Source organism: Canis lupus, chromosome 13, assembly GCF_011100685.1.
Source record: "Canis lupus familiaris isolate Mischka breed German Shepherd chromosome 13, alternate assembly UU_Cfam_GSD_1.0, whole genome shotgun sequence".
Lineage (NCBI taxonomy): Eukaryota > Metazoa > Chordata > Mammalia > Carnivora > Canidae > Canis > Canis lupus.
In genome coordinates, this window is record NC_049234.1 from 37150554 (window position 1) to 37164214 (window position 13661).

The 13661-nt window shown below is 58.9% G+C and overlaps 1 protein-coding gene across 12 annotated transcripts in view; it reads right to left on the reverse strand.

Annotated features, from left to right (window-relative positions):
- The window catches only part of TSNARE1 (t-SNARE domain containing 1), a 103304-nt gene that overhangs the window by 39319 nt on the left and 50324 nt on the right, over nt 1–13661 (reverse strand). For all 12 annotated transcript variants that reach the window (XR_005368846.1, XR_005368844.1, XR_005368843.1 and 9 more), the window contains 2 exons: nt 7483–7560; nt 6624–6693 (listed from right to left, as the gene is read on the reverse strand). Coding sequence is in view for 9 of the 12 variants with exons in the window: in XM_038555660.1 (XP_038411588.1) it covers nt 6624–6693; nt 7483–7560 (148 nt within the window). In the remaining 3 variants the exon portion in view is untranslated. The remainder of the gene's footprint in view (nt 1–6623; nt 6694–7482; nt 7561–13661) is intronic.

Genomic DNA, 13661 nt, shown 5'->3' on the forward strand with positions numbered 1-13661 from the left:
CTGCCCTTCCCGAGGCCCCACCTCCTAACACCGACCCCTCGCGTTAGGTTTCCACCTACAGACTTGGAGGGATGTGAGCATCAAGCCACCGCGGGGCACATCCACTCAATGGAACATGACTCGGCCACACCGAGGAGCGCAGGGCAGGTCCAGGCCACGACATGGGGCGACATGATGCGCCCTGTGTCTTCCCACGATCATCCATACCTTCCTTTGTGCCAAACCCAACATTTGGTCCCCTTCTACCTTTCCCTGTCCTTCCTACATAGGTGTTTTTTTTTTTTTTTTTAAGATTTTACTTATTATTCATGAGACACAAAGAGAAAGGCAGAGACACAAGCACAGGGAGACGCAGGCTCCATGTAGGGAGCCCAATGTGGGACTTGATCCCAGGACCCTGGGGTCATGTCCTGAGCCGAAGGGAGACACTCAACCCCTGAGCCACCCAGGCGTCCCGCTTCCTACATACATTCAAAGATCCCTTCTGTGTCACCTGTCCTGAGGAAATCCAAAAGCCTTGGAAGGCTGGGGGGGAAGAGGGCTGGGCCGGAGGTGGCTCTGCTGTCCCAGAGCAGGGTCCTTGAACAGGTTCTGGGAAACCCGGAGGAGACTGCTCGAGCTTTACAGGCCCAGCTGTCCGCCCGGCAGGTGCTGGCCGACCCCCGAGCCCTCGAGGCAAGCACCCAGGCCTGCCCTTACCCAGTCCCATAGGTGGGGGCGAGGCTATCCCCCGGCACTGCAGCTCTTCACAGCTGCATGGCCATCAGAGTGGCTCAAGAGTCCCGGCTGCTTGGGGTCGGGGTCGGGGGGGTCCCAGCCAGGCCAGAGCACAGCTGTGACCCACCAGGCCGAGAGGACAGCTGTCCAGGCCCCGCACAGCAATCCCCCCTGCATCTCCTTCAGTTCCCTCCACCCACAGTGACTGCCTGCTCCTCCAACAAGTCCTCACAGCCCTCTAGAATCTTCATCATGACACTGCCTTCTAGAACCTTCCACTGGCTTCCCACTGCTTTGGAAATAAAGTCCAAGCCATCTGCCAGACCTGCAAGGCCCATGTGGTCTGGCCTGTGCCCACCTCCCTGACACATCAGTGGGGGGCAGGCCCCTCTTTGGGTTCCTCCAACACCCACGTCCACTGCTGCTTTGTAGCTGATGGCAGTTGGAGGAGAGTGGTGGCTGCGTTTGTAGACGGCGCTCCCACGGGAGGTGGAGTCAGGCCCCCCGTCCTGGAGTTGGACAGGCTCATTTCCACCTCCTTAGCCAGAGCACTTCGCCCTGAGCTGACGAGGTTCAGCACCCGTGAGGCCACCGCGCCACAGGGGAGCCCGAGCCACAAGCCAGACCTGGGCAGCCGCTGCAGGGACAGCCCAGCCGGGTTCAGCGACAGTCTGCTGACCGTGAGCGAAGACGCTTCCAGATGCTCCAGCCCCAGCTGCAGAGCCACCCCACCCCCAGTGTTCCCAGCTGCGTCCCAGACATCCTGGAGCCAACACAAGCCTCCTCTCACTGCACCTGCCAAGCTGGCACACCAGCTCCGCAGCGCTCACTCCCCTGAGGCCTGGAGTCGGCCCCGGGGCTGCTGTTGGCGCTCCCCGAGAGACGGGGCTGCACACCACATCCAACTCCTGACAGCGTCCCCAGGCCCAGAGAACAGGCGCACGGCACGTCCACCCGCCCCCCGCCCCCACCGGTAAGCAGTCCCACACGGCTCTGCTCTCGCTCCACGGCCCCAGGAGAGCCTCCCTCCCCGCCTGCTTTCTGACTTGGTCAGTGAGGCTCCGGGCCCCAGAGGCGGCACCGAGGAGGCAGCAGCAGGTCTCAGGCCAGCCCAGGTGACGGGCCGATGGCACCGCAGATGACTTGCAACCGTGGACAGAAGCACGTTCCCCCAACCCCAGCTCTGAAGCAAATCGCGCCCCGTGTCACGTGCAGTCATGACAGGGGAATGAGCAGCTCCAGTGGCTCAGGAGCTCCTCCGTGGGAGGAGCACTGGGCCATGAGCACAAAGCCCCCAGGGAGCCACAGGCCCGTGCGGCGCTGGATGAGCTGATCAAGGCCTCCCTGACCCCCTTGGAGCCGATCCTGATGCAGGACTCTCGGCCGAGAGGAGGCCACACTCGCAGCCAGGAGACCCCCGGGCCCTACCCCCACCCGCTGGGGCCGAGGCCCTGCACCCTGGGCAGCAGTGGGCAAGCCGAGCAGTCACCCCTCACACCCCCACTCGGGACCACCTCAACTACACCCGTGGAGGAGGAAGATACGCCTGTAGTCCCCCACAAACCTGACATGACCGGTCAGAAAGCCCCGGGGAGACCGTCCCCTCGGTCACACACTGGGAGCGGGACACCGGGCGGTCACCTCCGCTCTCCAGGGTGGAAGCCTCCTCTATGAACAAGACTCACCAGACTGACAGAACAGGGGGACAGAGGGGACTGTCGGGGCTAGGGCGAGAATAGGGGCGCCCAGGCAGCTCCGGGACGGGGCCAGGCCTCCACAGTCAAACGTGGCCCCGCACACCTGTGATGGGGGGGCCGTGTACCATGGCAAGGAGGCACTGCCACGGCCCCAAGGGCGGGTCCGGGCTCCAAACCCCCTCCGCTCCTCCCCCCACGCACACTCATGTCCAGGCACAGGCCCCACAGCACACCCAGCGTACCAGCGAGCACCGCCACACAGGCTCCCGTCCAGGCTCTGCTCCCTCCCTGGCCCGGGCCCCCCAGGCACGGCCCCTGTGCTCTCCAGCAATGCGGGGGCCCTTGGAGCTGTGGGGACTGCAGCAGAGCGGCCACCCCACTCCCCAGGAAGCACTGCCACCCTCTGAGGCCACCCTCTACTCCCCACTGCGGCTCCCTCCACCCACACCCCTGCTCCGGCCATCCTCTGGCTGCAGCCAGGTCTGATGGGATCTCTGCAGGAATGAGCCCAGCACCAGGCATAGCCGCCCTCGCTCCCTCCTTCCGACAGGACACCCCCAAAAGGGTGTGGGTCCGTGTGTCAAAGATCAGGACACCCAAGTTCCACAGCATGTCACACAGCCAGGCGGTGACCACACCTGCACAGGTGCACAACCTGTCAGCACACGGCTCTGGGGCCAAGCCGGCCCAGGCACCGGGCTCCAGGCAGTGGGGTGCCGGGAAGGAAGGAGGGAAGGGTGGGGAGGCCCCCTGGGGCTTGGGGGGCATGCTGAGGGGCGGGCTCTGTAGTAGAAGCAGCAGGCCGCGCTGGACAGAGTGGCCAGCTCACCCCTAGGGGCCGCCTGCCTCACGGGCCTCCAGACGTGCACCCGAACACCATCCTCGGTGCTGTTTCCAGGAGGGGGACGCAGCAGTCGGGGTGCCCCTGGTGGAGGGAGCTGAGGGGCAGCTCGGAGGACGGTGGCATTAGGCGGCCGCTGGAGGAACAGATGCCCTGTACGAGGGTGGGGAAGTGAGAGGTGGGAGGTGGGCACGCCCTGGGCAGGGCCACCGGCTCGCCTCTGCCCCTGCCCCTCAAGGTACACTGACCCTGGTTTGGGGCACCCAGCCCGCCGCACCCCAGGCCCCCCCATGCCTCAGTGAGGCCGGAGCCCACAGGCCCCTTCACAGATGCCAACGTGAGAGCCACATGGGGGAGGGCCCGTCTGCACTTGGACCACACAGGGCCCAAGCCCACCGTGAGCAGCAGGGGGTCCAGCCCCACACCCGCCAGAGGAGGCGGGGGGCTCTCCCCGTCAGCCCCAGAGCCTCCCCGCCTGCCGTGAGCACAGGCCAACTACAGCCAGCGGCAGGCTCAGCCCACCAGCCCGAAGCCATGCCCGGGGCCCTGCTGGCCAGAGCCAGGGCTGTCCCACAGCGGAGTCCCAGGGCTGAGGGGCCCCGGCCACAGGCAGACTTGTCATGCGGCGCTCCTGGAACGCCCATCCATCCCTTCAGCGGTGGACCGGGTGACACCCACGGGACACACAAGGTTCCCGCTGCCACTGAGCTTCGCTGCGCGGGGAGAGAGACCCGGGAGCCTATGACGCTGTGCCCAAGGCAGGGTCCCCTCATGGTCCTGACAGAAATGGCAAAGCCCACGCGTGTCTCGTGCAAGGTGATTGAAAAACCAGGCTCCAGTCTGTGAGGTTCTCAGGTCGCTCGATCTATCACCTTGAAGGAGCATCCTCTCTCCCGAGATCAGAGCCCTCATGCTTCTGTCCTACCGCAACGTCCTCTACCTTCTATAAGACGAGAGCAATAATACACGGTAGCATACTTTTTTTAGTCCTTACTTTGCAAAATAAAAAAGCCACTGACTGTCAACATGGAGAAAACACGGAGCTGGCAGCTTAGTCGGCCTCAGTCATTTAAAAATCCCAACGGTCCACAAGATGCACAAATCCCAGCCGTGGGGTCCCGGGAGGCTCCAGGCCTGCAGCCCGGTGAGCTGTGAGATGGGGTAGGACGCGGGGTGCGGAGGAGCCCTGGTGGGAATGCAGTTCCGGTTCCGGGCAGGCAGGAGGCACTAAAGCCAGAGATCCTGCATCTGAGAGCTGAGGTCCAGGGGGCAGCAGTGGGGGCAGCGGCCGCGCCCTGTGCCCGGCAGGGAGGGTGCAGGAGCCAGCTCTCCCCTCCACACCCACGCAGGCGACCGCAGCCTTCGGCCAACTGGGCAAGGCGGCCCAGGAAACACGCTCCGGGGCCGGGGCCGGGCCCGGACAAGGCCATCCGCGCGACCCAGGGGACACTGCTCCGGGGACCCAACCTGGAAACAGGCATGAAAAGAAGGATCAACCGCAGCTCTGTTCCTGGGAATCTCGGTGGTCCTAATACTAAGAAACGGGAAGAGTCAGAAGATGTGGCTCAGAGTCTCAGCTCAATAATTACCCAGATTCCACAGTGTCCTCTGCAGCTCTGGAGAGCGTGTTTTTAGTGTGTAATAAGGGCATACTCCACCTCCCCCCGCCCCCAGAATCCTAATGGTAAAATGCGGGATCCGGAACATTATTCACCAAAATCCAATTCTGCAAAATGCGTAAGGACTCGAGAAGAGGCTGGCAGGAAATACCGAAATGTTAACAGTGCCTCCTCAGACATCCTGTGTGGTCACATTTCCTATAATGAGCATATGCTACTTCCACAATCAGAAAACAATATGTTATTTTTAAAAAAGAAATAAAAGGAATAATTAAAAACAGGACTTCACATAAAATCTGCAAAGGGCCCTCAGTTGCCTTAAGCTCTGGACCGCCCCCACCCCAACTCGGCAGAAGCGGTCCCAGTGAGCCTGTAGGGATGGACAGGAGGAAAGGTGGACAGATGACTAGCTGGGTGAGTACATGGATGGGTGAAGCAACCCATGAGTGGGTAGCTAGGTGGGTAGGTGGTGGCTGGACAGGTAGAGGGGTAGGTAGTGGGTGGGCAGATGGACGGGTTGGTGGGTGTACGGGTGGGGAATGAACGCGTGTGGGTGGGTGAGTGGGTGAGTGGGTAAGTGATGGCTGGAGAGGTAAAGGGGTAGGTAGTGGGTGGGCAGATGGACAGGTGGGTGGGTGTATGGGTGGGGAATGAATGCGTGTGGGTGGGTGAGTGGGTGGGTGGATGGGGGAATGAACATGTGGGTGGGTGGGCATGTGGGTGAGAAGTATGGATGGTAGCTGGGTGAGTGGATGGGTGCACACACAGATGGACAGGGTGATGGATAAACAGATGGAGAGGGACTATGGCCGACGTCAATACCAAGAAGAGACAGGTGGTCTTGGCCACAGCCCACACTCCTCAGGGCACGTCTGATCCACCACCCCACACTATCGTCTCTCCCAGGCAGGATGCTCAGGCTCCATCATCATCAACCCGGGGTCCCCTGGCAAGGCGGTGGCAAAGGGAACAAGGGCTTAAGTGCAGGTCTCCAGCTCCTCCTCAGAGCCCCCTGCCCACTCCATGCCCACACCTATGCAGGCATCACGTGGTATTCTCAGGAAGTGTCACCAGGCCCAGGGTGGCAGGCCATGAACGAAGCTGCCCCCTGCCCCATGCCTGCCAGGCCAGCCCCCTGCAGAGATCACCTTTCTCCGTCCCCAGCGACCCAGCACCCGAGAAGCTGCTCTTTGAGGAGCACCACCTCATCCTAGGTTGGCTGCTTCACCCAATCCAACCCAGGGCAGGCCTCTAGGCAACCTCAAAAGGAAAGCCCAACAGGATCCCATAGGGGCACAATCAAAATCATGAAGCCCCATTCCAAGCTAGTCTGTGTGTCCGCTGTGTGTGTCACACAGTTTGTCCACAGGTGTGTTCACAAGTGTGTGGGCCCCATCAGTGAGCTCTGGTGTGTGACACACATGTGGGCCAACATACAAAAACATACAAGCAGATGCATGCCTGCCACCTGAGTGCACCCTGCATGCATGTGTGTGTGTACAGGTGTGGCTGGCACACCTGGGCTTCCACATGGCGTGGGTGCAGGCACACCTGTGTGCCCCATGGAGGGTGGCGCCCGGGTGCGAGCTCAGCCTAAGACTCCAAGTACAAACTGGGCCAGCTCTCAGGTATGTGGGGCGTGTGTGTGGTCGAGGCAGGTGTTGGGCTGGTATGTGCACAGGCAGGCATGCAAGTGGGTGCAGGTGCACCTGTGCACACCCATGGGCACGCACATGATCACACACTCACAGGCTCTCCCTCAGCTCCTGCGTGTCACTCGGTGTCCCCAAGGACCGGAGGCTCTGCTCCAAGGAGCTCACTGCCAAGAGAAAGGGACAGGTGTAAGGAGAAGGACCTCCACCAAGTGATCCCGCCTCCAGGGGGCACCCCCACCCTCAGCAGAGGCAGGCCAGGGAGCCCAAGGGCATGGGGCCAAGGCCAGGGAGCCTATTCAGTGACCGTGGGCTGCAAGAGCCAGGACTGCTGCTGTCATGGCCCAGCCCTGCCCCACACCCCATCATCACACCCAGCAGAGCCCCCCCGCCAGCAGGGCCCTCTCCCCAGCCATTCAGGCCAGGCCCAGCTCTCAGGAGCCACCCCTAGGGGCCTCACCCGCGGTCTGGAGAGGGGGCTTTTCTCCTACTGACCTGGCAAAGCTCAGGGATCAGGGGAAACACCAACACTTGTGCCCAGGTTGCGTGAGGCGAGCCACCCCACGACCCCAAATCTGCAGGAGCTGAGGATGAGGCCTGACAGCCCTGAGAGGTGTGCATCTCGCTCCTGATCCCAGCCCCAGCGCCCTGTCAGTCCGTGCTGCCCGGGTGAAGCACCCCTTCCCGGCGGGAGTTTGTCCAGATTGCGCGGGGCATGCAAGTGCAACAGCCGCCAGTGAGCAGGGACACACGGGCCTGCCCCGCCCTGCCCTGAGACCACAGCGCTCAGCCCGTGCTCTCCTGGGACAGATAGCAGGGCCTGGGCTGCAGGTGGCCAAGTCAGGGGAAGGCCGCAGGCACGCCCACCACCCCGTGTCACCTTGACCGCCTGCAATGTCAGTGGCTTGAGACGGCCGGGTCCAGTGGGGGTGACACCGGGCCTGGCACAGACTCACCGCTGGAATTGATTTGGAAGACGCTGGCTGACGTCTGCTGGAACAGCTCCTGGAGGTCACTTGGGTCCGCCTGCGTGGCTGGGAGACAGGAGAGGGGAACACACACGGTCACAGAGCTGCCTGCCCCAGGCAGTCACACCGTCCTCGCCCGGGGTCACCCAGAGCGTCAGGGATGAATGCCCAGCCCGCCACGGGACACTCAGAGCCACAGGAGAGGGAAGAAAGCATGGGGGTGGCCCCAGGATGAGCCCACCCTGGGGTGCCGGCGGGCCCAGCACCTCTGTGCCTCTGGGCTGGGCGCACTCGAGAGAAACAAGGACCCAGGCCCATGTGAGCACTGCACACACATATGCACAGTCACTACATATTCACAAGTCACAGAACAGAAACCACCCAACACCCAGCAACTGATGCTGAAGTGGGATCCATGCCGGCAATGAGTGTGCTCGGCCGCGCCCAGGAACAGGCGGTCACAGACGACACAGCTAAACCTCTAAAACCTGCAGTGAAGGAAGCGGGCAGGGGCCTCGTGCCATGGGGTCCCACAGACACGCAGGGTCCAGACCCACAGGAATAGAGAGCAGATCCGTGTGGCCAGGGAATGGGATGACCTCTAACAGAATGTTCTGGATTATTCAGTGGTGGCTGCACACACTGTTGCAGATACTAAAAACCACTGAAGTGTGCATTTTAAGATAGATAACATGGTGAATTTTACGTGTGCAGATTTTCACTCAATTTAAAAACTCTACTGAACGTTGTGTGGATACCACCAACGTTCTTGGAGGGCCAAGAAGGTCACACACTGTGGCCGCTGCGCAAGGTCTGAACAGGCCTATAAGAAGCTGGTGTAAGACGCTCACGGTGGCTTCATTCTCAGAATGTGCAAGGGGTGTCACTGGACACCAACAGAACACACAGGCCCCTTCCCACAACGAGGCCGCCAAGAGGAAGGACTCACATGCATGTCTACACTGCCCACCCCCGGCCCCAGGCCAGCTGGTGCCTCAGCCTGGATGGGCCAGACCTGGGCAGGTCGTCCAGCAATCAACAGGGATGTGTCTGTGATGATAAGGGTCAGGAGGTGCACTCTGACGAAACACAGAGGTGGAGGGGGCAGCAGCCCAGATGGGAGTGGGGAGCTGTGGCCTCTGGGCCCCCACCCCGGGCTGGGCAGCCTCGCAGCCCTCGCCCCTGTAACAAGGAGCCCAGTGTGAGTTTTTCTACAGGACACACACACACACACACACACACACACACACGTAGGGGCTCGGCACTGGCTCCTGGCCTCTTGCCTCATTAGAAAGCGAGAGGAGGGGACAGCCCAGGTGGCTCAGCAGTTTAGCGCCACCTTCGGCCCAGGGTGCGATCCTGGAGACCCGGGATCGAGTCCCACATCGGGCTCCCTGCATGGAGCCTGCTCCTCCCTCTGCCTGTGTCTCTGCCTCTCTCTCTGTGTATCTCTCATGAATAAATAAATAAAATAAAATAAAAAATAAAATAAAAAAAGAAAGGGAGAGGAGGAAGTACTTGGCTCCAAGAATCTATCCTATTCTCCAAGTCCATGTGTAGATGATTCCAGAAGCCATTACACGGGGGCAGACACCATCCACCGTCCCTTCTCCAAGCCTCTGGACCTTTCCCGAAGCCCGTCCACCGGCTCCCCCCCACCGGCCAGCCCTCCAGTGGCCATGCCAAGCCCTGGCACCCACCAGCACCCTGTCTACTTCTGACCCCGTGGGCTGTGCATCTTTCCAGATGACACTGGCTTATTGGCTCCGAGACATTCTGTCCCCAGTCCAGGGATGAGGCAGCCGAGCTCAGAGACGTGGAGGCAGTGGGGGCCCAGAAAAGGGCAGGGGTGGGGCCAGGACGGCAGCCTGTACAAAGGTGAAGAGCTACATCCCGCAGGGCAGGGCGGCTGACGGTCTCAGTGGGAGAGACACAGATGCAGCTCCCCAGGCCCTGTTCCAGCGCCAGGCTGTGCAGAGCCCTCAGGGGGAGCAGGCCCCCTATGAACTGGGGGGCCAGGGGGCCAGCCAAAGTGGGCAGGTGCTTGAAAGCAGCCTGTGTGGGTGTGCCCACCTGGTGATAGCAGCAGGGGTAGCTGCCTATGACACCTGCCCCCATGGGGTTTGATGCACACGGGACATATCGTGGGCAGGTGTGGAAACCGAGGCAGGACAGGGGGTGTGGGGCAGCTGTCAGCCGGCTGCCTTGGGAGCTACTGCAGATCCCCGGGGTTTTTGGGGGGGTACAAATGTCCCAGCCCAGCAGCAAGGACAGTAAACCCACCATCCAGAGGTCTGGGGGAGGCCGTGGGGGCTCCCACCTCAGGGGTGGCAATACCCGGGAATGCCAAATGCCCGCTGAGGCCTGTCTCCCTAAAAGCCAGTCTATCCTTGGTCCTCACACCTGACCATGCGGCTCAGACATGCCCCGGCAGCCAGAGGGACCTCAGGACGGAATCCCACCCACACCGAACACCCCCCTACCCCACAGCAGTGAGAGCTTCCCTCTCTCCCTCTGGTGCTCTTACAAGGAAGCTGTGAGCCTGGGGCTGCATCTCACCTCTCTTCCCTGCTGGGATGCCCTGCGGCTTGATATCCGACCTGGGGGCACCACCTGGGAAGGGCACAGCTGAGGGGAGCCCCCACCCCAGGGAGGGCCCCGTGGAGCAGAGCTGCCCTGGCCACTGCAGAGGGAGACAGAGGCTCCAAGTCGCTGTGGGGGCAGCTTAACCTCTTCTTTACTACAACAAGGACACATCGGTACAGAGGAGTTTCTGGAGACCTGACAGTTGCCCACGTCCACAAACACGCTGCTGGGGCTGCCGGGGATGGGGGTGGCCAGGGGTACAGGCTCACCTGGACTGTGTGTGCCCTTCAGACAGGGCAGGCAGTGACAGGTGACCACGGGAGCACAGCAGGGCCTCTACACCCAGCCCAGGGGATCAACGCAGGGCAAGGGTGGGAGGACATGGGGAAATAGGTGGCCAGGCTGTAGGAGGCTGAACTCGCACGAGCAGAGGGAGAGGGAGGACACCAGATGTCCTGTGGGTGTGATGGGGAGGGAGGGGTGGCCAGCAGCACAGGAGGCAGAGGAGAAACAGAAGGAAGACAGAAGAGGTCACTGGGTCAGCAGCGGGTCAGCTGTGGGTCCTGCAGGGGGACTCTCAGGTCAGGGGCATGTGCCAGCCAACAGAAAACAGAAATTAAAACTAAAAAAATAAGCCAACCTCTCCTGGAATAACAAAGCAGAGTGCCTGTCGTAAGGGAGCAGGGCCCAGGAGCACCCTCCCCTGAGAACAGTGAAAACACCAAGAAACATGGGAAACAATGTTCTGATCATGGACGAGCCGGTACAGCCCCGGAGGCCCCAGGAGAGGACCCCCCAGGCTGTTTCCTAGGAACAAGTCCAGACTGCAGAGCTAGGTGGGCAGACTGGAGAGGCCCCGGGGGTCGCTGGGGCCAGAGGTGGACCCCGGGGGCCTGGCAGGTGCAGCAGCTCCCTGGGGGCAGGAGCCAGAGGTGAGACCATGAGGCAGAAGGGGCTCCAGGAGCTCGAGGACACTGCCCCAATCCCCTGGTTTTTGGCCATACACGTCTGTGTCTGCATGGGGAGAGATGCCCCTCGGCCCAGGGAACGGGGGCTACCTCCTTCCCCCCAGGGTCAGTATGAGCCGTGGAAGTCACATGGGAGGGGGACAGGAGTGGAGCAAGCACCCACAGCATCCAGCGGTGACCACACAGTGCCGTGCCTCAGGAGTGGGGGCGGTGAGTCTCCAGGCAGCAGCTACTCAGAGGTGCCCTGAACGATTTTTAACACAAGCCCTAGAAGATCACAGTGACCCACACACAAGCTTACTGCCCTGGGACAAAGTCTAAACCTCCTCAGGTAAAACAACCAGGTAAAACAACCAAACCCAGCACCAAAGCACTCAAAATTCATGATGAAAACTTACTGGACATGTGAAGAAGCAGGACACAAGACCCCAACCGTAAAAAAAAAAAAAAAAACAGCCAACATAAAATCAAACCCAGAAACAACAGAAAGGACATAACAAGGGGAGAAAAGCGTTCGCTGAAGCTACAAAAGTGCTGAAGGACATAAAGGGGTGCGCCTACTGGGTAAGGACAGAGAGGACCCAAAGGGAGACATCCACAGCACGCTTCCACTGTGTGGGATCGGCCACAGGTGCCGTGCTGCCGGGCAAAGGGGAATGCATCTGAGCAAAGCTTGGGGGCCTCTGGGCGACACCCAGCGACCTGGCACACATGGAGCCACAGGACAGGAATGAAGAGAATTTCAAGAAAAAAGGACCAAAAGTATCCAAATTTTATGCAATTAAAAACTGAGAGCTCCATTAAGAATTTCATTAAGAAAAAAAAAAAAAAAGAATTTCATTAAGTCCCAAGCAGAACAAATATTAAAATTAAGAGCCTAAGACATGGTTTTCAGAACTGCAGGAAGCCTGTGAAGAGGACACTTTCGAAGCAGCCAGAGGAGCATGTGCCCCCACGGAAGGAACCACGAGGGACACCGCGCCTTCCGTAGGAGCTGTGGAAGCCAGGCCCAGACATGCCACAGTGACGTCTGCGAAGTGCCAAGAGAAAGGGGAAAAAAAAAAACCTTCAACCAGAATTTTATACCCAGTGGAAATATATTTCAAGAACAGAAGAAAAACAAAGATTTATTTTTTTTCAAAGATTTATTTTAGACAAAGAAGCTGACTCTGCCCCCACCAGCTGTGCACCCCAAGAAGCATTCAAAGAAGCTTGTCAGGTCAGAAAAAAACAATAAAAGGAAATGTGGCTCTACATGGGAAGCCAGAGCCTGGGAGGGCAGGTGTAACGGCAAATAAAGACACCTTGTCTCATTTTGTATTTATCTCAGGGACCATCGATTATTAAAGTGAAAGCAGTAACGAGACGCGGCCAGCAGTGATGCACAGTCACAAAGGGGAAGCGGGAGTCAGCTGCGTCACAGGCCAGGTGACAGAGCAGGACCTGAAGGCAGGCTGTCGGCAGCTCAGATGTATGTCAGAGGCTTGAAAGCATCTACTAAGACACAAAACAAGCAGGTATCACTGATAAGCCAAGAACGGAGGCAAATGGAATGATAATACTCAATTACTCCAAAAAAAAAAAAAATGAAGGAGGAAAGAAAGGAAAAGAACGACAGGGAAATACAGACGGCAAACGGCAAGATGGGAAACTTAAATCTGAGCACACTGGCATTTGTGCTGACGACACGTGGCCTAAACCTGAGGCCCCAGCACAGGCCACGTGCGGCCACGGCTGCCACACTGCAGGGCGCAGGTGCCTGAAGCTGTCACCACCACAGCTCTCGTGGACGGTACCCCTGCCACCGTTCCAGTCAAGGCAGAGACGGTGACAGGGGTCCAAAGCAAACTCCACGTACACGGACTATGAGAAAAGCACTTCTTACGTAAAACCAGACACAGCATGTAAATCCAAGGGCTGGAAAATACGTCATGTAAGCCGTTGTCATAAGAAAGCTGGAGAGGCTACAGCAACATTTGAGATTTCAGAACAACGCAGGTAAGCCGAGATAAGATGAACAGGTTTACGGTGACAAAGCGGTCCTAAACATGCACGCTCCTAATACCACAGCTCGAGAATGTATGGAGCAGGGACTGATGGAAGTGGAAGGAGAAACAAACCACATCGAGAATCAGCAACACCCCCTCCCAGCAGTAAACAGAGCAGCAGACAGAAAACCAGCGAAGATACCAAGACTTGAACACCACCATCGATCACCCTGACCTGAGTGACATTTATAGGACGCTCCCCCCAACAAGAGCCGATACACATGCTTGTCAAAAGCACACAGTACACGCACCAGGATCCACTGTGTTTCACAGAATACAGCAAGTCTCCAAATGTTTGTAACAGCTGCAATTAATATGAAAGATTCTCTGACCACAACAGAATTAAGCTAGAAGTTAGCAACAAAAAGATTATCTGGAAACAGAAAGAATTATCTGAACTGTTACACATGCTCCTAAACAACCACTGGTCAAAGAGAATATTACAAAGGTAACCAGAAAATACTTCTGAATGAATGAAACAAAAACATAACCTATACAAAATTGTTTAAATAAAGCGACGCACACAGGAAAAGGTATAGCAATAAACACTTACATGAGGGAAGAA